Source organism: Lissotriton vulgaris, chromosome 9 (assembly GCF_964263255.1).
Source record: "Lissotriton vulgaris chromosome 9, aLisVul1.2, whole genome shotgun sequence".
Taxonomy (NCBI): domain Eukaryota; kingdom Metazoa; phylum Chordata; class Amphibia; order Caudata; family Salamandridae; genus Lissotriton; species Lissotriton vulgaris.
In genome coordinates this window covers 505,103,181-505,116,517 of record NC_141697.1, presented here as the reverse complement: position 1 = coordinate 505,116,517, position 13,337 = coordinate 505,103,181, and the positions used below count along the sequence as shown (strand labels likewise).

Sequence of the window (13,337 nt, the reverse complement as noted above, 5' to 3'; positions counted from 1 at the left end):
GGCATTGATGTATCAATAGTTATTCATGTTTCTTAATAGCAAGTTGCCGGGAGTGCTTACTTTGTAGAAAGTAAGTGTTTGGTCTCAATGTTTTGCTCAGAAGCTTGTGGCCAGCGCCATTTAAGGTCAGGATGCCAAATACCAATGCTGCATAGTCTTGATTCCATCTTGTGCCTCTTTAATTCACCGCCTGATACTGCCTTTCCACTTTAACCCATTTTCTTTGTCACTGTTTTGTTTGTCTTTCTCTTCCTCCATCTTTCATCCTTTAGTGTTTTCTTCTCTGTTGCTCTGGATCAATGTCTGTTGAAGAAAAATAGGCGCAAGTCCCCAAAAATGACTGCAGATAGGCCCCACCTGCCTCCACCAGCTGCAATTAAGCACTGGTAGCTGGATGTTAACAAATCCGTTTTCATCAGACACAATATGTTCATACCATCTGTTGAAACGTTCACTCTGAAATTGAACTGTTCCACTGGTGCATCTTTTGTATGCATTTGCTACGTAACACCTGTAATTTGTTGAACTACAAAACACCATAATCTGTGATAGCAATCACTGTTAATATGTTGTGCACAAGACAAGTATCCACATTTAAAAAAGGACATGTACGCAGAATATTAAGTAATGCAACAAGCATAAAATATTTTTTTTAACCTTCAATGTGCAACTAAAAGATACTTTCCTTTTTGGACCAGCAAATTTTTGTTTGTGTGCTTTCCTCTTTCCCTGCCATAATGAAGAAAGCCTACACTTCACTAGCAGGAGAGATCTCTACTGCTTAATTAGATAATATGTATGTTCTAAAACCATAGCAGATTAGGTCTCTGGCGCATGTAGAATAGCAAGTGACCAAGAAGGGCAGGATTTGGATTTTAAGTTTTAAACGGAGTACATTCATTGGTCTTTTTCTTGGAGTTACCGTCTCCAGGCCAGGTCCTTTATGCATACATTAAATCACAGAAATAAACATCACTCCAGGGTCAATGCATGCCAGGATAATGTTCTGCCCTTGTGCACTCTTTGGTGTCCAAGTAGACTGTCCTTCCGACTAAACCTTTTGCCACATTCAGTACACTCGTATGGCTTTTCTCCAGCATGTATTCTCTGGTGTCTTGCAAGATGGTGCATGTGACTGAAACTCTTCTCACATACAGTACATTGATATGGTCTTTCTCCTGTATGAATTCTCTGGTGACCAATAAAATGCTGTTTCCGACTGAAGCTTTTGTCACATTCAGTACAATGATAAGGCCTCTCTAATGTGGCTGTCTTCTGATTATCATAAAAGCCTTCTATGAAAGAGAAGTTTTGCTCTGATTCCATAGTTATGAATTGTCTCAAATGTTGTGGTGCATTTTGTGAAAATGAAACAAGTGAAAATTGATCATCACATATGTTATCTGTTTCGGACTCCTCTGCTTTGTCATTATCTTTATGTAAATTGGAATGCACTGCATTCAGAAATGCTGTTTCATGATGTATTTTTTTCTTTCCTCCCTGTTCTTGATTAGTATTTTCTGACCACATTAGGCTTCTAGAATGTGTTCCCATGATAGATCGCTGAAGTACATTTACTTTAGTTTTTACTGGAACATTTTTGTGTGCTGGCATTTTTTCAATACATTTCATCATTTCTTCAGCCTTCCACTTTGTTGTTGTGGGGCCATCACCTGTTGAATTAACGTTAGAACCATGATGTTACATTTTTGCGCTTGAGAACATATATTTTTTATCATGACAATTTTAGATTACAAGATCGGCAAGCTAAAGCAAAAAAAACTGATGTGCTGTCATATAATTACAGTATACATGAGAATTGCATATATTATTGGTGGCGCAATGAATAAATAACTTTAGTTATCTAACAAAGTTGTTTACTTGTAAGTTTTTATGATAACTTCATAAGGCTGTGTGCAAATGTGGCTTTGAAGCATATGTGCATCATTTATTTCTCTTGACAAGTCTCATATCTGTCCCTTAGACCTTGCAATCAACAGTTAGGAATTCAAGCAGCACACCTGGTGTAATATTACACTGACTGATTGTATTTATGACACACTGCATACTACTATGTTTGGTGTCACAGCACCTTCCTTGGCAAGAAGCAAGCTACTTCTGTGGGAGTGTGGGGTTGAAGAGTGGTGGTGTGGCAGTGATCCTATTTTGAAGTGTTTTGGTGTTCAATGTTAGTGATTAAAGATGCTGTTATCGTGGCTTTGGATGCAGTACTAGCAATGTGATGAATGATGAGAGAAACAGATGTGCAGGTTTGTGTTTGCTAGTGATATCAGTGGTGGCTGTTTGAACGGTGGCATGGGGTTTGAAGAAAAAAAAGACTTACCTTGTCGGCGCTGGTCGCCAGCTGCTGCCTCTCCTCCAATGCAGGAACAGGAAACATCCAGACTCCCCTAGCCAATCACAGCGCTGTGTTACAGCAGAGTTGTGATTGGTCTGAGCCCTGTAGTGCAGCGCTTAGGCGGGGACTGGGAGGTTGGGCATGTTCTCCACCAAGGCTGTACAATACAGCCTGTGGAGAACATGCAAAGTGCACATAACAGTTTGGCCGGTCCAAGGCGGTCCGCCAAACCGTCATGCAGCAGGAACCACTCCTCCTCCCTCTCCAGGCTACTATTATCTTACTTATGAATAGACACAGTGAAAGGGAGTACTTAGTATAGTTTGGACTATGAATTGGAGTCCTCCATTTTACCAGCTGGGTGCAATGTCAGCCACTACAAGCCGCCAACTAGTATTTGAATGTTTACTAAAGTGGACTCCTACTAGACTATAGTAGAAGAAGTATCGTTTGTGGTTTGAAAATATGCATATCTGATAGCTTGGTAAATAAGTCCCAATCCAATTGAGTGTTAATCAATATGAAGCCACAGTGGCTTGTTACTACTGCTCAATAATCAGGGTGAGGACAGGTGACTGACACAGATGGAATGCCTGTGACAGTGACATAGATGTATGGTCGGTGGGGCACCAACTTGCCATGGACTGTATGTAGGTTGGCAATAGGCTATTGTTCAAGGCTCTTTATTTTTATTTAAATAGTAACGTTTTTGCCTCTCGTCTGAACTTCAAAGGCCCCTGTATATTTTGGCTGACAAAAAGTTCCAGAGTTTTTTTTTTTTTTTAAGAGGCTATGATGAATCATGGCGCTCATCTCGAAAGCTGAGCCCTGTACTGTTTAAACTTCAGTTGAAGTTATAGTGATCCTTTTCCTTGTGTGTCTTTGTTTACAATGCACAATGCATTGAACAATAAGCAAAGGGAAACCAGTGAAGAAGTAAAGGTGTTGTGTGCTCCCTGGGTGTAGGTGAAGGAGTCTTGCCGCAGTGCAAGACATTTCCCTTACAACTCCCAGCCACACTGTAGTACATTGAACATAATTATCTAGCCAATTTCATATATGTTGTGTCCTAAAATAAGAATATATATTAGAAGTATTATTTTGGCTTTCATGTGCATTATCCAAGCATCCTGCTATAAAGATCTTTTATGGGACAGTTATTCAAAGCACCCATTGGATCAGGTGAGGATATAAAGGATATGCAAGTTGGGGCATATTTGGGGCCTACTCTGAAAGTCACCTGGGTCTGGGGCAGAGTCTGCCACATACTATGCTCACATTTGAGTATGTAAGGACTCAAGCATGGTTATGAAGGCATGAAGCATATGCGTGTAGCCACCCACACCATATTAACATATCTGAGGCTTGTGTGGGGGCACTGTCCTAGTATGAACCCTGGGAGCAGAAATAGCCACACTAGTTTCAGCTCTAAGAGGCTAATATGGGTGGGAGAGAGCCCTTCAGATGTTGTGCAGGCTGTTATGTCTGGATCAGAAATGCCATAATTATAGGCTTGTGTTTCTTACAGGCCTTCTGGAATAGGCTGAAGTACGTTACTAAAAAGAGGCCTCCAGAACACTATGCAATTCGTTTAACGTAACACATATGACACTTAAGGGTCATGTGATGGTGCCAGTGCTTATAAGATCAAAGGGATGTGGCAGTAACATACAAGGCCAATTCCTATGAGGACTGAAGGGCTAGGAGGAGTGTTATAACCAGTTTGTCTCTGTGCAAGCCTGGTAAGTTTACTCAGAGCAGGTTACAAGTCATGCTGATGCCAATTAGTAACATCAGAGCAGGGAACTGTCATTCACCTGTCAGCTCAAAGCTTCAGGAAGCTTTCCAAGATGCTGGCATAGTTTGCCACATGCCAGAGCTTTGACTCTTGAACACCAGAGGGAATTGGGTGGAATCAGTTGTCAATACCTTTGAGTAGGATGAAGGGGTCTTGGCTTCAGTTAGTCACATGTCAGGCCTGTGATTTCGTAGGCTGGACAAGCTCCAGCTCATAGCTGCATATTATACTGGGGTCCTAAGAAGGCTTTACTTGCTGGGGTGATGTCAATCACTTCAGCCCAGTGCATGTGCAAGGTGGTTGTCCAAGGGCCAAGTCACCCACAAATTAGAGAAGTGGCTCAGAAAGGATGGTGGGTCAATTTGAGTCAGAATACTCCTACCCCTGCATCCCGCAGAGCGATGGGAAAGGTTGAAGGTTTACCTGTGAATCTGCATGCCCTGTTCATCCACCTCTCACTGCTGCATGTACCTATATTCACGAGTCTTGTCACTTTCTGGTGTGATGTTACCTTTGAATACCACAATCTTTAGATCTTGGAAGATGTGGTTGGATCCTTGAAATGTTTCATTCACCGACATTTGATTTCTTGACTCTGTGACAGTGGTGATTCAATGCACTTGTCAAATTCATGCAGACCTTCTCCTGAATTACGCTTTTCCCTAAACCACGTTGCTTGATGCTCATGTGCAGCTACCCAATATTTTGTAGCAAGTGGCCCACATTATCGAAAGATGAGGGCAGAATATCAAGGCTGCATATCTTTCAGCCACTTAATTTTCTTTATTAATGTGTTTCCATCTTTCTCATCCTTCTTCTCAATCAAAATCTGCTAACGAAGTAGAAGTGCTGGTTCTTCAAAAATGAGTGCCTGTAGGCCCCACCTGAAACCATTGCCTCAAACTTACCATTAGTTTTGAGTAAATAGGATTTCTATGAACTTAGCTACAGTGTCAGCAAGTGTGTTCGGGGTTCGAATTTAATTTTTTGATTCGTATTTTCAGAACTTTATCCTATATATGTGTGGCATATTTATGCACAGTGACTACACATCTAGAGTTGCCAGAAATGTTGCCTTTGCAAGAGGGCCAATAGTGTTCCATTTGTTTAACAGATGAGTGGTGTCTGGAAGCAATGGGGCTAATTCTTATAAATGGGTTCAGGATATTTCAAACCCCTATGGCAGCTGCATAGGACGCAATCCTCCAAAAATGACAATTGACAACTGGAGAAAGAACCCCAGACACCCCCCCCCTTCCCCCCACTCCAGATCCCTGCGTAGTGACAGCTGTGACACATCATGAAACCTAGCGGGAGCACGCACTGGGCCCAATAGATAAAGCACTGAACCACGCTCCACCCTCGGACCCCTTACACACAGATAGGGAGCACACCACTTGCTGGGATAGGCACATACTATCATTAAATGAAGGCATGGGTGGCTGGTTGCATTGAGGAGCGACGGAGACCTGAGTTGGGCAAAGTTCACATTTTAACAACCCTGACCCCACCCCTCTTCCCAATCTCCTCCACCCCTCCTCTATCACTTCCCCCTCTACAGGCATGCCGTACATAGTCATGAGAGCTAACAGAGCCAAGCACAACAACCATCTCCTCCTTGTTGGGAGTTACCTAACATTAAGACATTACCTGCCGGCTGAAGTGGGGCCTGCTTAACACTATTATGCAATATGTCTTGACCGGTTATAAACCGAAGCACGTGCAACATGCAATGTGATTCCAGCTGTTGTATGTACGTATACAATGCCTTTGTTAAAACTTAAAAATCAATAAAAGAAATTTAAACAAAAAAAAATGGTTTCAGGATATTCTCTACCCAGCCAAAGATGATCTTGGTCAGCATGTGTAAACCAGAAATGACTGGGCAAGGTGTGCTTTGTGTATTTTAGGGAACGTGTAGAATCTGACAGGTGTTGGGTTGTCTGGTATCTGGTCGCACAACAAGCTGGAGGATGTGCTACTCATAACTGAAACCATAAGTACCTATGACACAGGAAGGGAAAAGAAATAAAGCTCCAACTGAGAACAGAAAACACGGTACTGCCCCAAACTTGATAATCACATCAAATGTTTCAGACAAAGAGCCATATTTACCATTCTTGAAAGAAAAAAAAGGTCCACAAATCAGATGCTAAATGATAGGAGGGCCACAAAAGCACTGAGCAACATCTAGAACATTAAAATAAAACCAGAAACGCCTCCGAGACAGGTTTCCAACTGTTGCCCAAATCACAACCCTTTATGGACAAAAAGAGCTAGTGATTTCTCTTTGTGAGTTATCACATGCTGTCAGTTTAGTGCACCTGCATCTGCATTTTTATCTGCAGATGGGCAGTTTCTTACCCTTGGCTACATTATTTCTGGTCTTTTTTTGTGCCCCCTCACCCGACACTATTGCCTAAATGTAGTAACTGCCTGTTCTCCAAATCTAAGGACGATACATCCACACAGTGAAATCAGGATAAATAGTAATATACATGTTGAGGCTGTTCTTCCAATGTGAGGAGTTCTTCGGATGATTCAGTTTGGTTCTGCGTTCAGAGGTAGTAATGTGAGAGGTGCATCCATCAAAAATGAACAATGTTTACAGGCGATTGTTCATTTCATGTTTTTTTTTTTTTTTATAAGTTCTTTTTATTGTTGCATCAGAAGGATCACATACACGAATAATGTTCGCATGGTAGAGCATCAACATTCCGCTCTCGCCGCCGAATATGCAACTTTTCATGTTGTTAAGGAATATCGTAGTCTTCATATCAAACTTACTGGCATTTTTCCTTATTCCCCCCCCCCCAGTAACATAAATAAAACACATAAACTAAGAAACACCAGAAACACCCCCCCCCCCCCCCCCCCTAAGCAGCATTTCACCAACCCTGGCATCCCCCCCCCCCGCTATCGCCACACCCTCCCATCCGGCGTATCCTGCAACTTAAACAGGGCACCTAGTGCACATATATACATTGTTCCGTGAGGTTCATACCTCCTAGTACCCCGTCCAGTGACCTATGGACCACCTACGGTCAGTCCTTATGACTCATTCTAGTCCATAGTAGTGTCTCCATTTAGTCCATATTTTCCTGAATTTTTTGGGGCAGCCTCTAGCTTTATAGGTCACTCTCTCCGCTGCCATGTACAAATCTAGTCCTCTTCTCCACTCCTCCAGATCAGGTTTTTCGGGCGCCCCCCAGAGTCGCGCTATGTCCCTCTTCGCCACTACCAAAGCCAGCAGCAGAAAGATTAACAAGGGGCGTGTGAGGTCTACTTCTGTGGTCATGCCCAGGAGCGCCAATTTAGGATCCGGCGGGATATCGACCTCCAGAATCTCGCCCAGCTCCATGAACACAGCTTCCCAATATTCCTGAATTACTGCACATCCCCAGATTATATGGAAAAAAATCACCCGTGTGGTGGTGGCATCTTAAGCATGCAGTATCGGCAATCCTCCCCATTCTAAAGAGCCTCACCCGGTCGAAATAGGCCCGATGGAGTACCTTAAATTGTATAAGACGGAGTCTCGACTTTATTGCCACCTCACGAGGGTGCATGAGAATGAGTTCCCAATCCAGGTTCTCCATGGTGCCCACGTCAGTTTCCCATTTATCCCGTAAGGCCTGCAGATCACCCAGCATATTATTCGTCAGGGTCCTATATGTCAGTGATACCGCCCCCCCCTGCATCTGCTCCTGTAACAATCTGCCCTCCAGTGGTGCATATTCTGGTATGTCCGTGAGTGATATGTTTTGCGCCCTCCATGCATGCTGAAGTTGAACGTATTTATAGTATTGGGAGTTCAATAGGCCAAATTCATCTTTGAGTGCCTGAAAAGTTTTCAGTTCCCCCCTTGCTATCACATCTTCCACTGTGGAGATGCCAATGTCATCCCATCTTCTAAAGCCCTTCAGCTTGTTGAGCTCCCCTAGCCACCGGCAGCACCATAGTGGCGTTTGGCGGGTGGGCCTTTTGTCCCAGCCCATTCTTATCGTTGCTCTGTGCCACGCCGATAATGTAATTCTGGTGGCAGGGAGGAGCTGTTGACCCCACCTCCCTCCATAGAGGAGGTGTAGTACCATCTTATCCGACCACTTGGACCTCTCTAGTGCATACGTGGGGTGGTCAGCTGCTGCATGTATCCAGTCATTGATAGGGGCAAGATGTTCTGCTCAGTAGTAGGCCTCTAGGTTAGGTAGCGAAATCCCCCCACTATACTGGTGGCGTTGCAACGTTGAGAGAGCCACTCTAGGCTGCTTCCCCTGCCACAAGAAGGTGCGGAGATCTGCATGGATTTTGTTCATGGTCGCCATCGGTAGGGGATAGTACTCATTCTGGAGCGCATAAAGAAACTTAGGCAGTAGGACCATTTTATATAGGGCGGCGCGGCCCAGTATGGTGAGCGGGAGGTGTCTCCATCTGTCCATCTCTGCCTTCGCATCCACCAGTATTCAGCTTACATTTTCAGTGAAGGAGCGTTTCCTATCCAGGGTAATGAAAACCCCCAGGTACCGAAAACCTTCTGTAGTATGTATAAGTAATTCTGGTAGACACTCCCCCGTCTCATAGCCCTGTGGGTCATAGAGGACCGATTTATGCCAATTTATAGTGTGTCCTGCTATCGCCCCAAAGTCACCTAGCTCCTTGAACAGTGCCGGTACAGTCCTATCTGGGTCCGTCACGAACAGTAATACGTCGTCGGCATATAGTGATATCTTTTCCTGGGTCGTGTCTGAGCCCCCCCAAGTAAAGCCTTTAATGGCATGATTGTGTCGAATACGTATCGCTAGAATTTCAATTGTGAGGGTAAATAGGAGAGGGGACAGCGGGCACCCCTGACGGGTCCCCCTTCCAATCGGGAACTCTCGGGACAGTCGCCCATTAATCCGTACTCGTGCTCTCGGGTCCGAATACAGGAGCTGAACCCATTTCAAGAAGTTGGGTCCAAACCCAAATCGTCGAAGAGTCTCCATTAGGAAGGGCCAGTGGACTGCGTCAAACGCCTTCTCCGCATCCAGGGAGAGGAACCAGTGGGGCTCACTCCTCCCATTGACCTTCTGCAGCCAATTGTGGGTGCGGCGTAGATTGAGCTTGGTGGCCCTGTCCGGCAGGAAGCCGGATTGGTCCATATGCACTAGTTCTGTGATGACCTGTCTCAGGCGCCTCGCCAGGACAGTGGCCAGAATTTTTGTTTCGATGTTCAGGAGGGAGATCGGGCGGTAGGAGGAGCAGTCCTCCTTTGGCTTACCCTCTTTGTGTATCGGGACAATAGTGGCTAAGGCTAAATCTGGTGGGAGGCTCCCTGCTTTGTATGAGTCTGTGAATAGGGCCTTCAAATGTCGCTGCAACAGATCAGTTGTTCGTTTCAAAAATTCCGACGGGAAACCGTTGGGTCCCGGAGTTTTCCCCGGTTTCAGCGCTGATACAGCTTTCGCAATTTCCTCGAGCGTCAAGTCAGCCTCCAGGGCGGCGCTGGCTTCAGCAGACAAGGTCGACACCTCCATGTCGATCAGGTAGCGCTGCGCTACCTCGCTGTCCCCTAGGTCCCTGGCCCTATAAAAGTCTTCATAGTAGGTCGCAAAAGCGTCCGCTATGGCCTCATCCGAGGACACCCGTCTGTTCTCTGTTAACTCGATCTGGTCCACCCACCGGGCCGCACGCTCCCTTCTGCTCAACCAGGCTAAAAGTTTCCCGGATTTGTCACCAACATCATAGAGCCGGTGAAGTGTAGCCAGCGCCTGAGAACGTGCCTCGTCCGTGACGAGCTCCCTGTAGCGCCTCTGAGTGTCTAGCAGCTTCCTAAGGCGCGTCTCCCCCTTCTGTCTATGATAGTCTGCTTCCAGAGTCAGGATGGTAACCTCCTCATTCGCTATTGCCTCGGAGCGTTTCCGCTTGACCTCCCCCAATCTGGTCTGGGTGCGGTCCCTCAGCACTGGTTTCATAGCTTCCCATAGGGTGACCCCAGACTTCACCGTCCCCTCATTTTCGGCTGTATAGACCCTTATGTCAGCTCGTAAGCCCCACAGAATTTCCGGGGTTTGTAGGTCCCATGGCGCTAATCGCCATTGCGCCTTACCTCTTCCACTCTCTCGCCCTAGGTGTACGTACAGCGGGGAGTGGTCAGATATCCCTCTCGCCTTGTATTCCGCCAAGTCTCCTGCCGAGATCTCCTGTCTGGACGTGAAGATGTAATCTAACCTGGAAAAGACTTTGTGTGCCCCAGAGTAGAAGGAATACGTTTCTTGTGTTTGACGAATTTCCTTAACCAACGGGTGCAACGATTCGCCCAGGAGTTCCTCGTCTTCCCCTCGGGATGCGGGGTCTTCCGATTCCTCCATGTCGTCGCCCTCAGAACGTACCCCTTTCCTCAGGCAACTGAACCTCGAGCCCGCCACAGAGTCATTGCCCGGGGACTCCGATCTGCCGCCCCTTTTGTCCGCCGAGCCGCGGGTTCTGTACGGCGTTGCCGTTGCCTTGTTTTGCGTTCTCCATGTTCTTCGCCGCTGTGGCTTCGGTAGCTCCCATCTCGACCTTTCCCTCATCGATCTGTCTAGTGCATCGCGGCCGGCCACTTCCCTGCTATTTAAGATGGGGCGTTCTTCAAGCCACTGCCACGCGTCATCTGGGTATGCAAAAAAGATAGATTTGTCCTTGTAGATCACCTTAAGTTTGGCGGGAAAGAGGAGCATATATTTGATGTTTAGAGATCGCAACTTCGCTTTCACCGAGTCGAAAGAACGGCGTTGTTTGGAAACTTCCTGGCTGTAGTCCGGAAAGATCATTATCGTAGTGTTCTCCAAGCGGATCTCTCCCAGGGCTCTGGCTTCCCTCAGGATCAGGTCCCGGTCAGCAAAGTTTAGGAAGCGTGCTATGACTGGCCGCGGTCTCGCACCCTCCGGTGGCTTGGCCAGAAGCGCCCTATGCGCCCTCTCGATTATAAAGCAGGAGGAGAACTGCGTAGTTGGGAAGGTAGTCTTTAGCCAGGTTAGGAGGAAGGCGGCCATGTCCTTACCCTCAATCCCGCGGAGGCTGTTGTACCTGGACCTATTTTCCGCGTCGTCCACCTTCCATTGTAGGTGACGGTGTGAGGCCTGTAATTCCGCCATGTCCTTCTTGAGTGTGGTGATCGACTCCTCATCCTCCTTCAATCTTTCTTCCGCCGCCGTCACCCTTTCGGTCAGGTTCCGAAAGTCCTGTCGCAGTAGTGTCACCTCCGACCCTACCTCTCCAATCTTGGTCTCCAGGGCGGAGCGCGAAGCCTGGATGTCCGTTCTGGACGCCTGGATGGCCTACAGCAGCATGGCCGTGCCGTTGCGTGAGCCCGGCTGGCCGGACTGGTGGCCTGCCATGGACCGCGGTGCTGCGAAGTTGTCCATGGGGCCCTGCCGCGTGGCCTTGGGCGCCGGATCTCTCTTCCCCATCGTCCCACCGTGCGTAGACTCGTGATTATCTGCGTTGTCACTGTCTCAGGAGATGGGTTGGGGCCAGCGCGGGGGCTGACGAATAGTATTGGCAGGAATGTGAGTCTCTATCGCGGCCCTCCCGGTGTCTCTCCCACTCAGCCGTCCTCTCCCCCTGTCACGCCGAGCTGGCGGGACGGGCACCAACCGGATCCGCACCTCCGTTGTTTTCACTTGTAGGCAGCCGGTTCTGGCGAGGTCTCTCCCCCACAGACCAGGTGCCCTCAATGCACAGGACGCCTCCTCCACTGCGTCGTTCCAGCGTCCAGCTCTCGGGGCCCCCCGGATCACTCCGCCGCCATGTCAGAGCCGGCAGGCGGCATGGGGGGGTGCAGTCGTGCACCGCGGATTCTGTGTATCTGGGCTTCAGCCCCAGCAGGCCTCACCCCACCTTCCCTCCGTCTCTCAGTCGGCGTCAGGTCCGCTGTGCTTCGGGGTGGGCCGCTGCTAGGTCCGGTCGTCCTCCTCCGGCGCTTCACTCTCCGCCGGCCGCCATCTTGGTGAAGGTGGCCGAGCATTCTCATTCACCTCGATCAGACTCCGTCTGCCCGCCAAGAGTGCCTAGTTTCACCTGGCAGCGAGGGGGGTCGCGGTATCTCCGGTCGGAGGGCTTCGGGCAGTCGGAACGCCAGCAGGGGCTCTAGGCACTCCGCAGTCCTCCGCGCCTCGCGGTCGCCATCATGGCCGCCGGCCGTCCATTGCGGTCGTCGTCTCACACAGATTTCCAGGGAAAGCGGGCTTACACCGTCCAGGCGGCACTCTCTTCATGCGTCGCAGTGTTTTATCGTCCTTCAGGTGCCGTTTCAAGCTCGAGTAAGAGGGTATAAGGCGGATTACGGGGCAGTTCGGCCGGAGCTCCGGCGAGGAACGTCTAGTCGGCCATGCTGCTGGCCACGCCCCCCATCCATTTCATGTTTATGATTATAATCAAACTTGCAAACTTCAAAAGAATATAGGGCTATCTTAATTGCTTCTTCAGTCTGTAAGAAAGTCACTGTTCAGCAGGGCCTTTATGATGACATATTCCTCTCCCATATACAGGAAATGTACTGGAGTTATTGTAGCAAATTATCCTTGCACACCATGAATCTAGCTGGAAAACCTTTTGGTTTTGACATTACTATGGCTGTACACACAGTATAGTCCATAACTGGCAAAGAAGCATGTCCTACTTTGTACAGGAGGGAGGGTGCAGTTAGGGGATAGTGAAATCGTGCATGCATTCTTTAGGGGCTGGATGGATTGACTAGTGCTGACAAACATTTTCTATGAACTTGTTCTTTGAATATGTGCTTATGGAGCAATTGTTAGTCTACTCCAAGACAGTAGTGTTTAGGAGATTGAAACAAAGGCCTTGTATCAGATGTGTCAAATGTGTAATCATTCTATTGAATAGGCATGAACTTGAGCATTCTTTCATTGTAAACAAAAGAAAATCTGAATTGCAGAACCAACTCATCTGCTCAATAATTGATTAATCAAATGCATACTCATCAGTAGTAACATTTGAAATTATTTTAATAGAGCAGGCATGACTAATGGTACAAGATTACTTTTTTAAATGAATTGTTTTGTACTTAATATTTATTTGCAAGATTATGTGGTTTCTGGAGAACCAAATAAAAAATATAAATTTAAGAAAAGAAAAACAAAATAATCATATCCACCAGTCTTCTACTTTCCGTCTCACTATGGAACGGATGATCGT

The 13,337-nt window shown here is 47.1% G+C and overlaps 1 protein-coding gene across 2 annotated transcripts in view; it reads right to left on the bottom strand.

Moving 5' to 3' along the window:
- Window positions 1-639: 639 nt before the first annotated feature.
- Window positions 640-13,337, bottom strand: part of LOC147690330 (uncharacterized) — a 129,000-nt gene continuing 116,302 nt past the window's right edge. For both annotated transcript variants that reach the window (XM_086937967.1, XM_086937968.1), the window contains exon 9: window positions 640-1,673. In XM_086937967.1, coding sequence (XP_086794093.1) covers window positions 973-1,673 — 701 coding nt within the window. In that variant the 3' untranslated portion in view covers window positions 640-972. The remainder of the gene's footprint in view (window positions 1,674-13,337) is intronic.